General features: G+C 46.6%; 1 protein-coding gene across 10 annotated transcripts in view; it reads left to right on the top strand.

The window, feature by feature from the left end:
* Positions 1–18909, top strand: part of BRD4 (bromodomain containing 4) — a 73822-nt gene extending 54913 nt beyond the window's left edge. For all 10 annotated transcript variants that reach the window (XM_056570862.1, XM_056570857.1, XM_056570854.1 and 7 more), the window contains 3 exons: positions 4247–4446; positions 10532–10724; positions 13041–18909. In XM_056570862.1, coding sequence (XP_056426837.1) covers positions 4247–4446; positions 10532–10724; positions 13041–13112 — 465 coding nt within the window. In that variant the 3' untranslated portion in view covers positions 13113–18909. The remainder of the gene's footprint in view (positions 1–4246; positions 4447–10531; positions 10725–13040) is intronic.
* The last annotated feature ends 2235 nt before the right edge of the window (positions 18910–21144 follow it).

Below are 21144 nucleotides of genomic sequence, written 5' to 3'. Positions count from 1 at the left end.
CTTAAAGCGGTCCTCCTTGCGTTCCCCTAGGGAGACGAGCGGTGTGTCTTCGGACCGTCGGCGCTCTCACAGACGTCCCAGGGTCATTTATTCTGACTCCTCTCCTGAGCACAGGTCTTCCCGCCGCACGCGCTCCAGGTCCCCTCCTTCCAGGCAGCATCCTTGGTTGCTCTCCTAGGGGCTGTTCCTGATCCCAGGCCCGCCTTACCAGATCCGTGTCACCTAGATCCGGAGCTTCCACTGCCAGTTCCCGGTCTCCAGGGGAACTGGTGGACTCGGACTCGGCTCCGCAATCGGATTCTGAAGAGCTGTCATCCATGTCAGACTTGGACAGTTTGGTGTCAGCTGTCAAGGACACCTTCCATCTACAGGACCCTGTAACTTCGAACCCTGCTCCTGAAGTTTCCTTTACACGTACTCATCGCTCTCCCAAGGTCTTCAATCCTCACAAAGAGTTTGATCTCCTGGAGACTGCCTGGAAGTTTCCGGAGAAGCGCTTCAAAGGCACTAAACGGTTGAAGACTCTGTATCGGTTTTCTCAGAATCTTATCTCTAAAAGGACCGTTCCGCCATTGGTGGACCCACCCCAGTCTCCCGTTTATCAAAATCCACCACCCTGCTGCTGGCGGATGCCGCTTCCTTCAAAGACCCCGCGCACAAACGGGTTGAAAACCTGGCGAAGTACGCCTTCGAGGCAGTTGAGTCCTCCCTAGTTCCGTCCTTTGCATCGACCTGGGTTTCAAAGGCCTTATCGGTTTGGGCTTCTCAGCTCCGCCAAGGGGTGCTGTCCGGGGGCCCCTCCTGATGACCTGGCTGATATTGTTTCTTGCTTCCCCAGAATAAGGCGTGCCGCTCGGTTGCACACGGGGATCCCGCAAGACAGCGGTCCTTTCGCTCCGTGGGTTCCGGGCGCCAGGACAAGTCCAGTTCCTCGCAAGCTAAGCAGGCCCCGTCCTTCAAACCTCATCCCTCCTGGAAGCAGGATGGCCGTTTTCCCGCAAAGTCGGGAACTCGCAAGCCTCCCTCAGCCTGAAGGGGACGTCTGGTTGACTCAGGTCCAGGCTTCTTGGGTTTGCGACGTCGTCTCCAACGGTTACCGAAGAGTTTGGTTCTCTTCCCCCAATCGTTTTTTTTTTTTTTTTTTTCGGTCTCTGCCTCCTCCGTTCACCCGTCCTGGCTGCAGGTTTTCGCTCTACCATTCGCACTCTCCTGGAACAAGGCGTCATTGCGCTTGTTCCTCCTCAAATGTTTCCGCGGTTTCTATTCAAACCTATTCGATGTCCCCAAGAAATGGGGATCGGTCCGTCCGATTTTGGACCTGAAGCTCCTCAATCGGCACCTTCGACTTTGCCACTTCCGGATGGAGTCCTTGCGCTCAATTGTTGCATTCATGGATCAGGGCAAATTCCTGTCTTCCGTGGACATTCGCGATGCGTATCTCCACAACCCGATTTTTCCACCACGTCAGCGTTTTCTGCGGGTTTGCCATTCCAGAGGGTCACTTCCAGTTTGTGGCTCTGCCCTTCGGCTTGGTCACAGCCCCCAGGGTCTTTACCAAGGTCCTGGCAGCTGTCATTGCCATTCTCTGCTCCAGTGGGGTGTCTGTCCTCCCTTATCTGGACGACTTGCTAATCAAGGCTCCGTCCCTGGTCCAGAACGAGGAGTCTTCACGTCACCCTGCAGACTGACCAGGTTCGGGTGGCTGATCAACGTGGAGAAATCCAATCTTTCTCCCTCCCAGTCCCAGATTTTTCTGGGCCTTCGGTTCGACACCGGGAGAGCCCGGGATTTTCTCCCTCCGGACAAGCGGAGTGCTCTTCTGTCGGGTGTCCATTCGCTTCTGCATGACGGTACTGGGCAGAATGGTGGCAGCCATAGCGGCGGTTCCGTTCGCACAATTTCGTTGCCGCCCACTTCAATGGTCTATTCTGTCTCTCTGGAACGGATCTCCCCTGTCCTTGGATCGTCGGGTCAGTCTGCCCTGCTCGGCTCGCCAGTCGCTTCTTTGGTGGCTCCGCTCTCCTCCTCTCCTCCTAAGCGGTCACTCGTTCCTTCCGTTGAACTGGCTGGTCCTGACGACAGACGCGATTCTCCTTGGTTGGGGGTGCATTCTTCTAGACCGGACAATCCCAGGGCCGTTGGTCCCCCTCAGGAGACCCGGCTTCCTATCAACGTCTTAGAGATTCAGGCTATCTTCCTTTGTCTCCAGCACTGGGAGTCTCTTCTCCGGGGCCGCCCGGTCTGCATTCAGACGGACAACGCCACGGCCGTGGCGTATGTCAACAGTCAAGGGGGCACTCGCAGCTGCGCTGCCATGGCCGAGGTGTCCCAAGATCTCGATGTGGGGGGAGCGCCTGGTTCCCTCCATATCAGCGATCCACATCCCGGTAGTGGAAAACTGGGAGGCAGACTTTCTAAGTCTCTCTTCTCCCGACCCCGGGGAGTGGTGTCTTGACCCAGAGGTGTTCGAGTCCATTTGCCGTTGCTGGGGGATTACGGACGTGGACCTCTTTGCGTCCCGCCTGAACCGAAAGGTTCCAGCCTTCGTGGCAAAGTCCTGGGATCCTCTGGCACTGACCGCGGACGCTCTCGTCATTCCCTGGTCTCGGTTCACTCTCCCTTATCTGTTCCCGCCACTTCCCCTTCTGCCCCGAGTGCTGAGAAAACTCAAGGCAGAAGGCGTATCGGCCGTTCTGGTGGCTCCGGATTGGCCCCGCCGCTCTTGGTACGCCGACGTGGTTCTGCTCATGGCGGAAGTTCCCTTTCGGCTCTTTTTTCTCAGGGCCCACTTTGCCACCCCAATTCGCTGCCGCTACGTTTGACGGCGTGCCTGTTGAAACCGTGATCTTGAGGGCCTGTGGTTTTTCCTCCTGGGTTATTCGCACAATGCTCGGGGGACGTACGCAATCCTCGGCTAGGATTTATCACAGGACTTGGCGGGCCTATTTTCGGTGGTGTGAGGCCCGCTCTCTTTCTCCAGTTTGTTTTTCCCTACCGAATCTCCTGGCGTTTTTACAGTAGGGCCTTGAGACGCGTTTAGCACTTAGTTCCCTCAAGGGTCAAGTGTCTTTTTCAGCGGCCTTTAGCTAACTCTTCGGTTCACACCTTCCCTCAGGGGGTAGCTCATGAGATTCCGCCCTACAGGTCTCCTACTCCCCCTTGGGACTTGAATTTGGTCCTGAGCGCTTTGCAGTCCAGTCCGGGCTTCTGCTCTACAGGTGTGTAAGGCAGCCACTTCGGTGCACACGTTCACCAAATTCTACAAAGTGCACACTTCTGCATCCGCCGACGTCAGTTTGGGGCATAAGGTTTTGTAGGCAGCGGTGGCTTTGCCGTCCGCTTGATTCCGGGATGATGGGTTTTTCCCCACCCCGTGGACTGCTTTGGTATGTCCCACGGTTCCTGTGACCCCCAATGGAGCTGAATGAGAAAAGGAGATTTTTTACACTTACCGTAAAATCTTTCTTGGAAGATTCATTGGGGGACACGGCTCCCACCTAGTTGGTTTTAGTTTGTTACTTGAGGGTCAGTCGCCTGTCAGTCTGTTGGTTAATTTGGTTTTTGACTGGGCTCCCTCCGGACTCTGTATTTTTCGGTTCCTCCTATTGCTTTGGGACTTAAACTGAGTGTCTCTAGGTCAGTAGGTGGGGTATATCCTTCTGGGAGGAGCCGACTTCTTTTTTGTTATGCCTAGTGCCAGCCTCCTAGTGGCAGCAAGATATACCCACGGTTCCTGTGTCCCCCAATGGATCTTCCAAGAAAGAGATTTTACGGTAAGTGTAAAAAATCTCCTTTTTTCACAATATTCTAATTTTTCGAGTTTCACCTGTAAGTGAAATATTTAATTGGCATAAATAGTGTGGCTCCTCATGTACACACAAAGGACATCTTATCCTGAAAAGTCACCTGAAACAGCTATGCTTAAACTACACATTGCTGGGATGAGCTTGAACTTATTGTACAGTTTGTCTCAAAAGAGCTATTACTTCCATGTTAGGTGATCTTTCAGGGGGATCAGGAAAAGTATATAAAGCACAGAGAATTGTCGTAAATTTATTGGATTTTTTTTTTTTTTTTTTTTTTATGCCTCCCAACTACAAGTATTTTTTGACTTTCTCTTGGACCACAGTGGCCAGAAGCATTTTACGCTATTATGTACATTACTGGACATGAGTAGTCTTTATCATCTATAATGTTTATCTTGTGCGTACCATAAAGTGTCCTGTATGTCACCTTTTCTCTGTAGGATCTAAAAATTAAAAATATGGGCTCCTGGGCCAGTCTAGTGCAGAAGACTCAAGTCACACCAACATCAGCTGGGAAGTCATCCAGCGATAGCTTTGAGCTTTTTAGACGTGCAGCTCGAGAGAAGGAAGAGCGGGAAAAGGCACTGAAACTGCAGGCAGAGCAAGCAGAGAGAATGCGACGAGAGCAGGAGAGGATGAGGTAAGAATCAGGTGTAGGTCAAAATCCCTTCTTCTGCATTTAATACATTTGCAAACACAAGTTGATCTAGAGGGAGTTAACTTTTTCGTTTTTTCCTCCTCACCTTTTAAAAATCATAACGTTTTCATTTTTGCACCTACAGACCCATATGAGGGCTATTTATATAATAGATATATATAGATAGATAGATAGATGGATTATATTATAATTTTATTTTATTATAATATAATCTATTTAAATTTTTTTGTGCCACCAATTCTACTTTGTAATGACGCACGTAATTTTACCCAAAGATCTACAGCGAAACACAAAAAATCAGTGTGACAAAATTGAAGAAAAATGCCATTTTGAAACTTTTGGGGGCTTCTGTTTCTACGCAGTGCATTTTTCGGTAAAAATGACACCTTTATTCTGTAGGTCCATACGATTTTAAAAATGATACGCTACTTATATAGGTTTGATTTTGTCGCACTTCTGTAAAAAAGGCTCAATGAGGGCTCCTTTTTTGTGCTGTGATCTGAAGTTCTCTGTGTGTCTCTCTGTCCTGTCCTGGGAGGTTTTATCTTCTCTATCATTGGGGGAGCACCAACAAATTATGTGTAGGGGTGAGGAGGAGAAAACTTCAGCATGTTTCCTGAAAGATGAGCAGTGACAGGTCTTTTATTTCTCTATTTGAATGAACGGGGTCTCAAACTCAAATTATCTGGCAGCCACTGGAGGGTGAGGCTGGGCCGCATGCACCCCCTCACATATATGCCCTCGTCATGCGCCCCTTACATACAAGGGGTATTATATGTGAGGGGCATTATATGTGAGGAGCACAGCACAGGGGGCCCCACCTGTCATGTGCTCTTCACATATAATGCCCCCCCCCCTGTGCTTTGCCTCTCACATTAAATATTCCCTTTTCTCTGCCCCCCCAAAGTTTTTTTTTTTTTTTTTTTTGTTCCCCTCTTGTACGATACAGTGCCCTCTGAGCATACTAGTCTTACTTACAGTATGCAAACCGCAGGAACGGGATCTCCAGGTGCCAGCGTGATTATGTGGGGTCATCGCACCAGGCTGCCTTGGATAGTGTCCTCGCGACACGCACGCTGTTTACTCACAGCGTCTGAGGAAGTTTAGTGAATGGAGGAGCGGGAGCTTACAACTTCCGCTCCACCATGCTAGAGTACGCGGGGTCCCCCACTTGCCCCTGCTCACCCTGCTATGTTACCCTGGTATGATGCAGCATGGCCATAAGCTCTCTGTCTCCTAGCTCCTCAGCCGCCATTACATGTGGCTGTGCTGGGGTGGACCCCTCATGGCCTCTGGTGCCATTGTGGAGGCGACAGTCCGGTGAACCTTCCCTCACCCTTCTTCGGACCACACATTTCTACCCCACATGTATTGCGGCCAGGCACGATTCCCCAGTGGGGGCGTTATCTGCCCGCTTACTACCTTTTTGTGCAGCCAGGCGCAGTGTCCTGGCCGAGTTCTTTACTAGGCTGACCCGAGACCGACAGCTGCAGGCAGTGGGTCTCCGGTCCCACGCGGGTGATCGTGTTCTCAGTGCGGGCACACGAACCCGCTTACTCCTATCTGCTGCGGCCAGGCGCAATGTCCTGGCCATGTTCTTACATGCTGACCGAAGACTTACAGCTGCAGGCAGCGGGTCTCCAGTCCCATGCTTACTCCTTTCATTTTGCGGCCAGGCACAGTGTCCTGGCCACATTCTTTCTAGGCTGACAGAGACCTTCAGCTGCAGGCAGTGGGTCTCCGGTCCCACGTGGCTGACCGCTCCTCAGTGCTCTGCTCTGCTCTGGTCCCATGTGGCTGAACACTTCCCCAGGGTTGAGGAACCGGCCACGTCTTCCAGCCAGTTCCCTAGACCCCGTGCTCCCGCTAGTATGTGACCAGCTCCAGGGGCGGTGTGTTCTCCCACCGCTCTCTCCCTTCTCGGAGGGCTGCGCGCTCTGTCATAGCTTTAAAAAAAAAAATAATAATAATAATAAAAAATAAAAATTCACCAATGGACCATTTGGTGGTGGTTGGTCACTCTTGTGGCCATCTATTGTATTGGATTTTTCATTGCTTCTTGCCCCTTGTGTCAACCAAGCGCTATTACAGCCTTGGTGTGTCACATCTGTTTTTATCAGTTTAATATCTGCAGGGTCCCTTTTCTAGGGACAAAATCGGGGGCAGCTTTATTCCTTCAGTCATCCTGTATGGTGGCCTGCATTAGACTATTTACATTGTCAGTTGTGGTATGCCTCTGGCGTATCTATTTTCTGCAGGGTTCTCACACTGTCAGGAAAGTGTGCGCACAGACATGGCGGGTTATTGCCCGGGATTTCTCGATCCCTTGGAAACTGTCGGGGATATATTGAGTGTCATGCCAGTCGTGCCCATGGCCGAATTCCAGTCCCTCCCTACCGAGGCAAGACACTGGTTGGGTGTCCTTGCAAGAGGCGGACGCTAAGGACACTTTGTCGGGTCCGCCTGTCACCCATCATGGTGGTGGTATGGCGTGTCATACAATATGATTCCCTCCTCCACAGGCTGCCGCATCTGCAGCTAGTTCTCCGGATCCTCCTGTCTAGTGCGAGGTCTCTGTGGAATTGTCTCTGCGTGGGCATGGATTGGTCCTGATGTCGATATGCCGGACAGTAGTTTCACCTGTCGCACATCTCTCAGCTGCTGCATCCGCGGCTGGCACTCCGGTACCCCACTGCTGATGCCCGTTGTCAGAGGGAGTGACCTGTTGTCTACTATGCACCCATACCAGTAAGCCAGACAGTGGTCTGCGTGGTCTCCTGAGCCGCCTGTCACTCATCACATAGCTGATGTTTCTGAGGCTGGAGTTCCAGTACCCCTCTGCTGTGCGTGGTTCATGAAGATGTGTCCCAGCGTGTCCTATGGACCCTAGACCCCTGATCTCCCAAAGTGGCGGGGATACTTCTATGGCTCCTAGGCCTCCCTTTCCTCCCACATGCTTCAGTGGGGCACGGTGATCACCTATCTGGCTGTCTTCTCCTTTTATCCAGCACCTGGAGGTGTACCTGTTCATGCAGACTGTCATTTGCATGGTCTTCATCGATGGAGTGACCCTGAGCATTCAGAAATCCCATAAGTCAGCCCGACAGTTGTCTGCATAGTATAATACTACAAGTCCACTGCCATACACTTCCCACGCCGTGGACAGTAGTTCAGGTTATCCACTGCCAAGGTGTAGTTACAAGTGAATCTCCCCATGTTGCTCCATGGGCCCTATACAATACACCACATACTGGTTCGCGGGGTTCCCTCCTTTATCGGGTTCCTCCCCACATGCCTGCCGCTCTCTAGGCTGAAGGCTGGTAACCTACTTTCTGTGTGGGATTCTGTCTACAGCACACTGTGGCCATGATCCCTATGCCAGATAGCCAGACTGTCTGCATGGTTTTCTACTCCGCCAGGTCACCTTCCCCATTCTTGACACTCACGCGTTTGCAGTCCGGTGACTCATTTTCCAGGTGACGTTCCAAAGAGTGTTTCGGTGGTTTCATTGGATCTTTTATACTTGCCAGTCAGACTGTCTGCATGTTTCCTACTCCACATATATCCTTCATCCCCTGCATCTGCGACGGCAGTCCTGGTGTGTGGCACCATTAAGAGATGTGGTGTGTGTGTTTCCTGCAGGTTCCATTGACTTTCACAGAGACAGCAGCACTCTCTTTTCACCTTTTTTAAGGGTGCAACATTGGTCTACTAGGGGCATGGTTGTGACACCATGCTGACGGGCTTTTGAATGTCTGCGTTTTCTTTCGTATCTCCAGTCTTGGGTACCCCTCTACTATCGTGCGGTAACAATGTCTGTGTCCTTACATATGCTAGGCCACTCTGCACATGTAGGGTCCACCTTCCCTTTTTTTCAGTGGGGTGTGCCTCGGGCCTTCCTGTTATCTTGTTTCCACAGTTTTACGGTGGTTGAGCACCTCTGTTTGGGCACAGTTGGTTCAGCCCCCCCCCCCATGCCTCCAGTTATCTGTCCTTGGTTCCTGTGCAGGGTTGCTCAGGCGCTGGCTCTGTTGCCTTAGGAAACTACCAGGATAGCTCCGTTGACTCCTTTCTGGTCCAGGGTTACACCACACTTAGGTGTTCCTCTCAACGCTTTGGTTGCTGTGTGTGTGTGTGCTTCTTCCATTTATAGTCATGTCTCTATCTTTTGCCCAGCACCAGTGTCCAGAATTCCAATCTCTCCGGGGACTCAAATTAGCTCCTCCATTCCTCTGTTGTTGCAGGGGTTCCTGGGGACTACGTCCACCCAGTACTTTGCCCCCTTGCCTTCGGGTGGCATTTCACTGCTCCGATAGTGCCTGGCGCACTTTGACCATCGCCCTTCCACAGGGGGTACGGGGATCAGGGAGCTCGGCATGGTCTGGGCCTGGGTCTTCTGAAAGCTCAGTTTGTGGGCCTCGGTTTTCTCTGCCAGGATCTCGTCCGCTGGCCTTACAGTCGAGTGGGTTTGATCTCTGGACTGATTCCTTTTGCTGTTGGTTGTTTTTTCCCTCCCTACTGCATTGGTACGTCCCATCAGTATAGGTGGTCCCCAAATGAAGAGCGACCGAGTAAAGGAGTAAAAGCTTTCTTGTAGCCTTTATTGGGAGACACCGCACCCACCCATTTCTTCATTATTATAATTTTTATTTATTTTAATTTTTTTTTTTTTGTCCGGATTTTCTTCTCCGGTTCTTGGTGTGTTTTTTTTTTTTTTTTATTTTTTTTTTTGGGTCAAATCCGGGATTCCTTTCTGGGGTCCTTCGAACATCATTTCTTTGGCTTTTGGCTTCTCCTACTGCTTTGTGACAAAACTGATTACCTCACTTCCAGTGTGCGGGTATATCTTTTTTTTTTTTTTTTTTTTTTTTTTTTTCCTCCTGGTGGCAAGCATATACCCAATCAGTGTCTCTTCCCACCCCCCCCCCCCCCACCCCACCCCCAATGAAGGATACGAGAGATTTTATAGAGTGCAAAAAAATCTCCTTTTTAAATCATTGTGCGACCATCTGCATATGAAAGTGTTAGTGTTGTGAACTTTGCTTTACTGTATAGTAGAAATTAGTTATGCTGATGCATATTGGTCCGTAAGGATACTGTTACCTGGGAACATGGGGACTTGTCATACCAGAGTTGTGTACATAAACAGATATACACGCTCAGTGCATCCCTCAGGGCTTTATTTCCTTAAATTAAAGAAAAAAAAAATAGCTTTTATTCCTATTTTTTTTTTTTTCATTCTAATGAAGGAATACAAGCATTCTTAACTATTGTAACTGGAGCCCTGATGGATGTGGTCTCAATTAATTACTGCATATCAGGTATATGTTGGTAAAAAGCTGTGCACAGAGCCTTGGTAAGTGCATTATTTAGGCATAAAACAAGTCACTTAGCTTTCACAATAGGCCCTTTCACACTACACACATCCTGTTAAAACCTCTGTTATTATTCCCAGAAAAAAGTCCTGAAAACTGCTGTCAAAAAATCCCATTCATAACAATGGGATTTTTTGACCATCCTTCTGAATCAGGTATGTCCGTTTTTACTAATGTCTGTTATTTTTGCCGGCCAAAAGACTGTGCATGCACTAATTTTTGGTCCGGCAAAAATAATGGTAGAAAAAACGGCTGTTAAAATTTAACATTGAAGTCTATAGGAAATGCATCCGTTATCATCCGTTATTGTCCGTTTTTTTTACATCTGTTTTTTGTACTGAGCATGCTCAGTACAGCTTTACAAAAAAGGATTAAGAACCTGATAAAAAAAAAAACTAAAAAAATAAAACTGATGTAACTGGTAATAATTGATAACGGATGAACAACATCAGGTTTTTAAAGAAAAAAAGCATTAGAAATAACAAGATGGTCATCGGTTATCATCCATTATTACCAGTTATTGCATCCAGGTGTTTTAATCCGTTATTGTAAAATAACAGCTGTAAAAAAAGCAGGATGATACCTGTAGTGTGAAAGGGGCCTTAAATATACATACTTTCTTCAGTGCATATCAGATAGCAATTATTTGAATAAATTGACACCCAATTTTATATATTTTTTATCCACTCTAGATCTCGGGAAGAAGACGATGCTCAGGAGCAAGCACGTAAAGTGCATGAAGATGCTCGTAGGAGACAAGAGCAGCAACAGCATGTGCAAAATACTCTTCCTGCAGCTCCACCGCCTACGCAAAGCTCTCAGCCGATCATGGATCAGAGAGAGATGGAAAGGAGGAGAGAACAGGAGAGAAGACGGCGACAGGCGGTGAGCAACAGGCATCTACTTGTCTGTGTTTTTCTTATAGATGAAATAAAAGTTGTTTTCTCGGTTGCTCTTTATTGGGGGACACCTATACTAATGGGTATATGCCCTTGCCACTAGAAGGCATTGACATTAGGAAAAAAAGTCTGCTCCTCCCTGGCAGGATACACTCGCCTACTGGAAGTGAGGTAATAAGTTCTAGCTGGTGTCAGTAGGAGGCAAGACACAGGTCTGGTGCTCTCCAGACCTTTTTTTTTTTAAGTTTTTTTTTAGGGCTGTTTAGTTTTTTAGATTCCCCCCCCCCCTCTTTTTTTCCCCCCATTTTCAGGTGGGGGTTCAGGAGCATGGTGCTACCTGTTCCCCCATATGCGATGAAGGGGCACGGAACATAATTGTATGGGCTGTTAACCCCTTCTCGCTGAGGGCAGCGCTTGGAGGTTGTACACTGGGTCCGGGGCCCCTGTTCTCCTCGCTAAGTTAGCCTGGTATGATCCAGCGTGGCCATAAGCTGGTTGAAGACGCTGGGGTGAGTGTAAGATTATGTCCGCAGGGGAGTATATTACTGCTGCCAAGATGGAGCCCTCTCTCTTTCCTCACTATATAGGTGGGGTACCTGGCTGGGCCCTTGTTTTTTGCTGAGAGCAATCAACAGAGCTTTTTTGCTGTCTATTCTTGTGTGCTTACTGCCCACAATTGCAGCCTGGCTCTTTCAGTTTCTTGGTTATCTACTGCTTCTCATGCAGCCTTGGCACTCCACTGGGGTCCAAGAACGGTTAGTCTCCTTGTCTTTGACATTGTCCTAGGATGCTGTGGCATGCCTTTTCAGGTGGCTCTCTTGGTTCTTTGGGCCTTGGTGATGGTTGAGGTCTCTTGCATGTATAGTGATCCTGCCCAGACTTCTGTGATCCCATTTGTGGGGTGGTCTTTCTGGACCGCACTTCATCTCTCGACATGGAAGTTTGTCACCTGGAGCGTTTTGCGGACGTTGGGTTTCCTTACTCTTCAGGTGTAAGTCTTCCAGGTGACTCAGGCACCTCCAGTTTCCAGGGTGCTCACGGCGGGCCCCTGGGGCAGGGGTTTTGGGTCTGCAGCTTTTCAGGTCTTTGTTCTCATACACCAGACCTCTCTTGAGGTGTTTTTTTTTTCCCCCTTTGTTTTTCTGGTCTTCACGTCCTGTGCACGCCTTCTGCTCAGGTGTATGCTGCTCTCCCTGCTGTTTTTCCACGATGTCCTCTTGAATCAGTTTGCCTCTGGGTGGGGCTCTCTTGTGCCCTTTTCCATTCCTGCTTCCCAGCCAGGATTGCCCTCTGTCTGTCTGGTTCTGTGTTCCTTGAAGTTGTTCCTATCTGCTGCCAGGATGGTTTTGGCCCATCTGGCTTCCTAGTTGACTTTTTCTTGTCTCTCTATATGGCCTGCGTGTCTTGAGTCTCTACATAGGATGGTCCCTTTTTGGCATCCTAGTCAATCTCCTTTGACAGGGGATCTTCCTGGGCCTCGGTTGTCTCTGCCCGGGATCTCGTCCGCAGGCCTTGTGGACACGTAAGTTTGGTCTCTGGACTGATTCCCTTTCTCTGGCTGTTTTTTTTTTCCACCCTAGGGGACTGCTTTGGTACATCCAGTCAGTATAGGTATCCCCCCAATGAAGAGCTACCGAAAAAAGGGAGATTGTTTTATTTTTTTGTACTCACTGTAAAATCTTTCTCATAGCCTTCATTGGGGGACACCGCACCCACCCATTTCTTCAAATTTTGTCCGGATGATCTTTTCCGGTTCTTGTTTTTTTTAATTTTTTTTTTTTTTTATCTGGGATTATTTCTTGGGCACTTCGGACTTGTTCTTTGTTGGTTTCTCCTACTGCTTTGTGAGAAAACTGATTACCTCACTTCCAGTGGACGGGTATATCCTGCCAGGGAGGAGCTGACTTTTTTTTTTTTTCCTAGTGTCAGTGCCTCCTAGTGGCAAGAGCATATACCCATCAGTATAGGTGTTCCCTCAATGAAGGCTACAACAGAGATGTTACGGCGAGTACAAAAAAATCTCCTTTTATCTCCCTTCCCCAATATCCCGCCACACCCCTACCCCTTAATTCCCTGGTTGAACTTGATGGACTTATGTCTTTTTTAGACCATACTAACTATGTAACTATGTAACTGTTTTGTGGGTGGATGGGAGTTTTATTTTTTTATATATTTTTTTTGATCCCTTGGATCATTTGTTTGTGTGGATTCTCTTCTATGCAATTTTCCTTGTACATGTGACAGTTTTTTTTATTTATTTATTTTTTATCTTTGTGCTAATGACTATTATTTATTCCTACAGATGGCCCCCTCTATAGACATGAATTTTCAGAGTGACCTGATGGAGATATTTGAACAGAACTTGTTCTCTTGAGACTTCAATCTTCGCACAGTCACCACCTCCACCACTTTACTCCACTCAGCCCTGTCCCATGATTTCCACCTTATTTTGGGTTTTTCTTTTTTCTTTTTTTAACGCCCGAGGGGACACCCTACAAGAGATGACATTTATTATGCCCCTCGTGTATTTTTATCCCAGCCTTCGTACACGTGGAGTCTCCAGAAGTGTCGATATGACAGCGAGGAGACATGCGGCCTCAGTATGGATTATCGTGCAGTAAAACCTCCTGTTTTTGTACCACCTTCTATCCCCCTTGTGGGCAGAGCAATTTGGAAGAGCACAGACTCTTTGGGGGTAGCAGAGGTATTCTTCTATAACCCACTTTCTGTGAAAAGTGGGTAAGGGGCGCACTCTGCATTAAATGAGGTTCACACGCAAGAGACAGGCATTTGGGTACAGTGCAAAGTGTGCTTGTTTGTGTCAGGGCTAAGAGGGCTGCAGAACATTGCTCATTGTGTGCGCAAACAAATTGCTACGGCAAGTAGAGATTACTGGTGTATATAATCCAAATGCCCTTGCAGCTCTTTGGGGGCCCATTAAGCCTTGTTTTATATACATGATTACATCTATTCACCTTTCCGCCGTTGCACCTTGAGTTCAGTTGGGTCCAGGGAAGAGATGCATAGCTATATGTTTGTGCGGTATAGAATGTGGACGTACGTGGCGAACATTTTACAATGCATTCTGTAGGGTAAAACAAGATGACTAATTTATATAATGGCAGTACTTAAGTATCAATTGGATTCTTCTACATGAATTGTGCCATCCTGTTTAAAAGGAGTGGTAATTCAGTGTTCTGCACGTACACCTGCAGTTTTCTATATATGATGCACACATTGCTTCCTGTACCCAATATCACTCATTGTGTAAATGTTGGCTGCATTTCATATACGGTGATGACCGCTCGATTATAGCCCATCTTTTTGTACACACATTTCTATGTGCCTGCAATGATTGTACTATTTTTTTTTTTTTTTTTTTTTTTTTTTTATATAATGTATACATCTTATTTTCATGTGGTGTGTGTGTGTGTGTGTGTGTGTGTGTGTATGTATGTATGTTTGTCCTTGTACACCCAAATTGCTCTTGAAACTCAGGTATTAATCCCCTTTCTCTAAGGATGTAGAAACTGCTCAGTATAAATACAGTAGAAAGTTAAGCAAGCATAGTCCAATAGGTCCTGTACATTAAATCCCAGATTTCCATTCTGCACATCATTGCATTGTATATTGCTTTTACATGTATACATGCGGGTGGGCTGTATACAGGCACACACATGTAGTTGCATGGTTTTATACGTATTCTTATGACACCCTTCTATGTATTTTAATAGCTCTCTGCTGGGCTGACCATTTACTTTGCATGGCTGCCTTCACCTACTGCAAAAATTTCATCCCCCATAGTCTACATTTTGTTGCCCAGCAGGTTTTTTCCCATCGCTGCTGCGCATCCTGTACTAAGGGTATTGCTCTGCGAGTCCATCCCTGACCGTGGCGCAGCATTCTTGTATTCTCGCAGGGATACTGTGCTTAAAGTGTGATTTTTTTTTTTTTTCAAACCTGCAAATGAACTTCTCGGAATGCGGAGCTTCGTACTGCTCATTTAGAGGGGTAGATAAGAGGGTCATAGACCACCTTGGTCTCGAGGCACACTAGCAGTTACGTATACACTGTAGCATCAATAATTCCTGCTAAATGTTCATATGACCATGTTATGCTGTGAAATTGGAGTCCAGCGCTCTACTGCTGCAGGTTTGACCTGGTGCAATGATCTGCTCGCACACAATACAATAGTCTGCAAAAATCTCTATGCCCTTAGTCTGTAGGCACTGCAGTTATGCAGAGTAGCTGTACCAGCCCTAAGTTTAGTGCGGGCCCGGTGAGCGTGAGTGAACGTAAGTATGTGTGTGCGTATTCGTGTGTGCATGGCGGGGAGGGAGGGGGGATCTTTAATTGTTTTGATCGCCCTGTTAATTTGATACAAACTCAACCTTCCCTCAACCTTTCCTTCCCATATCCTGTCTCTGTAATTTTACTGTTTATTTTGTTCTTTTTTATTTTATATATAAATATATATATAATTTGAACTGTTCAGAAAAAACTAAAATCCTTTATGTGCCATAAGCTCTTTCCTTTATTCTCCACACCCCTCTTCCCACCTCTTCCTATTGTCTCCTCCTTTTTTAGATAGTGCCCTCTCCATTCATTTTCCCCGAGCAAACAGGCACTGAAGTCTGTGTTGTAACTGATTTCATGCAATAAAGTCTTTTTTATTATATTTTCATTTAATTTTACTTTTGCTGCATATATGAAAAAAATACAAAACAAATATTTATGTTGGTTTCAGCCTCTGTTGCCCACCCTCCCTAAATTCCATCCCCCGCCCTGTTGTTCCTTTTTTTTACTTATCTCACTGAAAGTTGCTCTCCATCTGTGGGGTGTGGTGGTAATGCTCTGCAGATGCGCTGGAGGGTGTGGGGATTAACACAATGGCAATATTGGGGAGCCATGTAAGATTGTGAGGGTAATACTTGTTCAGTATTTGCAAAGTGACGATGGGGGGTTTCGTGATGCTCTGCAGGGATGGATAACTTTATTTTTTTTATTTTTTGGATGGTCAACACTGGAAATGATATACAGGAAAGACGCACAATATTGTGCATTATAAAAGTCAAAAAGAACAGTGTACTTTGTTTTAAGAGTCGGTTGTATTCTTTCATATGTTTAAGGTGATGTGCGAAGAGTGCCCATTCCTCTCTGGTATTACTAAGCAATGGGCACACCTGGGTATTTGAGCATGATGCTCTGTTGGATCCTAGCCCCTTCACATGACTATAATACTTCTATTAAACAGTGTTCTGTCTCAAGTTTCCAAACTTCATCTGGATTCCTTTTTTCCGATTTTGCCTTACTTGCCCTCATGTGGCTGCATCATATTACTATACCAGTCATGTGTTACTTATGGGGTAACCAATATTTATTTATTTCTTTGCCTCCTTTTACTCATTACTGACATAAGTGACTTATAGCTGATACTAAAGGACATTACAAAAAAAATGCATAACTGGTTAATTTGTTTCTGGACAAAACAAGGTAAAATCATGTATATTTCTGTTAACACCGCGACCCCCCCCCCCCGTTCTAATGTACTCCAGATTCTTCCGGTCTGTGTGCTCTTTGTTCTTCTGCAGCCAATTACTGATTGTGGTAAGTGATTTGGCTGCAGAAGTTATATGCTCTTGTCAAGGTCCTGATTGGGAACAGTAGGGGAATCTGTAAGGACAGCAGGAATTTAATATTTTTTTTATTTTTTGTGGTTGGACAAATCCTTTTAAAAGGGGTTATCGAAGGATTAATACTTATCTATCCACAGTAATAAGTATCTGTTGGGGGTCTGACCACTGGGACACCCTATCATTAGAGATGAGCGAACTTAAAGTAAATTCGATTCGTCACGAACTTCTCAGCTCGGCAGTTGATGACTTATCCTGCATAAATTAGTTCAGCTTTCTGGTGCTCCCGTGGGCTGGAAAAGGTGGATACAGTCCTAGGAGACTCTTTCCTAGGCTGAACTAATTTATGCAGGAAAAGTCAGCAACCGCCGAGCTGATAAGTTCGTGACGAATCAAATTTACTGTAAGTTCGCTCATCTCTACCTATCATCATGAGAACAGGGGTCCTTTTTTCTCCCCAAGTGGATTCAATGGCAGCACAATTCTTGACTGCCACTCCATTTTCAGTGCTCGGCTATCTTCAGAAATCCCATGGCAAGTGAGTGGTGGTCAAGCATGCAGACTGGTGCTGCACTCATGGATTGGTGAGGGTCTGACTGCTTGGACCGCCACCTATCGGATACTTAAGCTGACAAGTTTCTAATCTAAGGATGACCCCTTTATGCACTCTACCTGCATCAACTGTGACTCAAACCTCTACCCTCGAAATCGTGTTATAGCTCGTGTATATATAATTAATTGCAGTGTCTACAGAAATCATGTGTATGTCCACATTTTTTTTTTTCTCTGTAAAACAAGTGAACCCTATTTTTTATGATAAAAAAATATACAAAAATAAAATACAAAGAAATCAAATAAAATCTATAAATGTACGAGCCGGTGTGTTATAGAATTAGTCAAGAATATTGCAATGCTGCTTGGCATAATGTTGTATGGAAAGAGGTACACAGTCCTTGTAATCTAAAGGGGTGGTTGAATGAGACTAGAAAAATATGGCTGCTGCCAGAAATGGAGCCATGCCTGGATATTTTAGAACCCCTTGTATGCTTATAGTACTATGCCTGGATAAGAATAGTGTACAAATTCTTCAGATGTCATGTTTGCATTAGAGTGTTAGCTTATTAAATGTGTATGTATGTATATATATATATATATGTGTGTGTATATACATATTACAATACATTTTTTTATTAAATATACTTTTAGTGTTTCTTACAGGTTGGGGACCATGTTATTATAGTTCAAGCAGCTATACAGATATTAGTGTGTTACCAGTTTTATTACATAATTGACTCTTTTATACTGTATCTTACCTGGCTAAATTGAGAAACATTTTTAATCCAACACCAAAATTACATGTAAACTGCTCCAAATTTTGGGATTCATGTAACTTTTATTGTTCATTGACTTTATCCTATTTAATTTAACTAAATTTTTAAAGTTTCCTTATTGCAGACGTTTTATTGGCCCCTTAAAAAAAAAAGTCTGTAAAATATCCCTCCTTTTTCCTTAAAGAAATGGGGTTCATTGAAAACCCAATCATTATTTTATAAGTTTTTTTCTAAACAACTGTCTGCTGCAAAACTAAAACTCCAACTCCAAGCTGTCAGGCATGCTGTGAGTTTTAGTTTAACGGGTGGAGACAACCTGTTTGGGAAAACACTGCTTTTATAATGAGCATTTCACCTTGTAATTCTCATCATGACAATCATCATTTCTTCATCATAGTTCACATCTTATGTGACCAGTCGACAGGACATATGACAGAATGGACATAGGTAGGTGTTTTTGTTTTGTATTTTTATATTTTGATTTTATTTGAATTCGAAGAACGGACAGTGTTAAGCTCACCTTTTTGTGTCCTATTTATATATCACAGGTGATCTCGTGACTTTGTATTAGGCTAGATTTGTACACAGCGTTTTGGATGCTATTTTTTTTGTCACGTTTTTGTTTTTCACTTGGTCAAATGCTGCAGCCAGACGTGAAAAACAATACATACAAAGTCTTTTTGGTGTCCGTATGCTGCATGCCATGATTTTTTTTTTTTTTTTCTTGGTTTCCTCTTGGGCTTCGCTACCCAACGAAAAAAAAATTCCAGAAAAATATTTTGGGAAACGTAATAAAATACCAACAAAAAAGGTTGTTAAAAAATATATAACTTCTGAAAATGCTTGAAAAATAGTATGTTAGGAGGCCTTATATCCGTTTTTGATTAGCACCACTTTTGTGCATAGATGGGACTCTTATTTTAATTTTATTTTTTAATATTGAGTTAACAGGACTGGCAAAATGCTTCTAGGCTCCCAGAGATGCACACATCACCTTTTTTTTGTTGGCTTCGAAGTATCCATAGACTAACATGTTGTTTTTTTTTTCCCCGTCAACCAGAGAACCCTGCAGAGCATCACTAATTAATTTTAACACAAAAAATACCAAATTTATATCAAACTACACATGTATCACGGCTTGTATTACCATGTTCTTATAATAAAAGACTGTCTGTGAATTTAAGAAATAAATAGAATTTTTACTCTACACTTGTGCACATTTGCTTGTAATGATGTTGTTTTTCTTTTAAGCTTTAATTACTGCAAACAACTTAAAGGGTACCTTTTCATCAAAAAAAACTTTTGATGCAGAATAAATTCCAATGGCTTATTAAAAAATATGCTTCGTTCTATTTAATTTTCCAGTTTGAAAAAATGACCACTAGAGGGTCTCCCTACCATTCCTTTTTTTTAAAATTTTTTATAGATTTCTGACTCATGCCGGCTTCCTTCTTTTCCCCGGCAGTTTCTGTCGTCGTTGGCCGCCCGCTCTATTCCCCCGAGCGCACAAACGGCCGTCAGGTGCGCTCGGGACAAGGAGCGGGCGCCATGACAGTTTCTCTTCGGCGGTCTGTAGCTCCACCCACAGGCCTGGGAGCGCTCAGAGGCGCGAAGCAGCCTCCAATCAGCGCCGTGGTCGTGAAATTCAGTGGGAAGGGGTCAGTTAGTGCCTTGCTTCAGGCACGCCCACTTTTCCTATTGGCTGGCCTGTTTCTCTCTCTAGCTGCACAGAGCGAGTCTCCTCACTGCAGCTGACAGGGGACACAGACTAGGGTGAGAAAGTTCCTATCTCCCTTTTCCCACATTATGTCAGTACCCAGAGCTGTTCCTCCCTCTAAACAGAAACCTGGAACTTCAGTGACTTACTATCTCTGTAAGCACAGTAATACCAAAATGTCTGGCTCTGCTGAGCCCACTTGTCCTGCCTGCTCCACTGCTCCCCCAGACCCCCTGATGCCCCTTCGGTCTCGGTGGATCCAGCCGCTCCCCCAGCCTGGATTTCTTCCCTGCCCCAGTATATGGCTGACTTGAACAAAGTCTCCCGCTCGGTGGCTAAGGCCTCCCGGGAAGTGGTGTCCGCCTTGAAGGGGTCCTTCCCTGTGCAGGACCTCTGGAAGGGCTCGCTCCTAGTCTCCACATGCTTCACGCTCTCACAAGCGTCCCAGAGGTGCCTCGTCTGACTCTTTCAATGAGTCTTCAGGTAGACGTCAGCGTTCCCCTCGTGGGTCCCAACTCCCCCCCCCCCCCCCCCCCCCCCCCGTCGTCTGGGGACAAACGTCGCTCCTCCAGAGGACGTTTTCGGAGTCGCCGCTCAGCCACGCCAGAGCCGCGTTCTCAGTCAGTCGCTTCCCCCTCCAGGTCATTGGGAGTCCTATCTTCAGTCCCGTCCTGTCCGCGTTCAGTCGGACAATGCCATAAATACATAAATCGTCAGGGCGGCACTCGCAGCTCGGCAGCCATGGCCGAGGTGACAAAGATTCTCTCCTGGGCGGAGAGCAAGGTTTGGGCGATTCACATCCCGGGGGTGCTCAACTGGGAAGCGGACTTCCTCAGTTGGTCCTCACCCGACCCCCGGCAAGTGGTCTCTACATCCAGAAGTCTTCGCGCACCTCTGCGGCATTCCGGACGTGGACCTCTTCGCGTCCCGGCACAATTGAAGATCCTTCCGTATGTGTCCAAGTCCCGGGACCCTCAGGCTCTGGACACCCTAGTGATTCCTTGGGCGGGGTTTACCCTACTTTATCTGTTCCCTCCTCTTCCGCTTTTTCCCAGGGTGCTGAGGAAGCTCAAGGCAGAGGGCGTCCCCGCCATTCTGGTAGCTCCAGATTGGCTCCGAAGGTCGTGGTAGGCCGACGTAGTCAGGCTCCTGGACGACGCTCCACTGCGCCTTCCGCTCCGTCCGGACCTGCTCTCTCGGGGTCCTTTGCCACCCCAATTTACAGTCTCTGCATTTGACGGCGTGGCGGTTGAGACCGTGGTTTTGAGGGCCCGTGGGTTCTCTTCCCAAGTCATTCGGACCATGCTCAAGGCTCGTAAGCCCTCCTCTGCAAGGATTTACCACCGTACTTGGAGGTCTTATTTTCGTTGGTGTGAAGCGCAGGACTTCTCCCCAGTGACCACCTCTGTTCCCCGTTTTCTTTCCTTTTTGCAGTCGGGGTTGGAACTGGGGTTCTCTCTCAAGGGTCAGGTTTCGACCCTTACTGTTCTTTTCCAGTCTCTTTCCCTGGCTTCTAATCCTCATGTCCGAACCTTCCTGCAAGGAGTGGCGCAGGCTGTTCCTCCTTATCGGTCTCCCTCTCCTCCTTGGGACTTGAATTTGGTCCTAAGTGCCCTCCAGGGTTCACCCTTTGAGCCCCTTTAGAGAGGTGTCTCTCCGCCTCCTTTCTTGGAAAGTGGCGTTTCTGGTGGCTATCAACTCCATCCGGAGGGTGTCTGAATTGGC

This window comes from Hyla sarda, chromosome 4 (genome assembly GCF_029499605.1).
Source record: "Hyla sarda isolate aHylSar1 chromosome 4, aHylSar1.hap1, whole genome shotgun sequence".
Classification (NCBI taxonomy): Eukaryota; Metazoa; Chordata; class Amphibia; order Anura; family Hylidae; genus Hyla; species Hyla sarda.
Note: the sequence above shows the minus strand (reverse complement) of the source record. Positions and strands in the feature narration are given on the sequence as shown.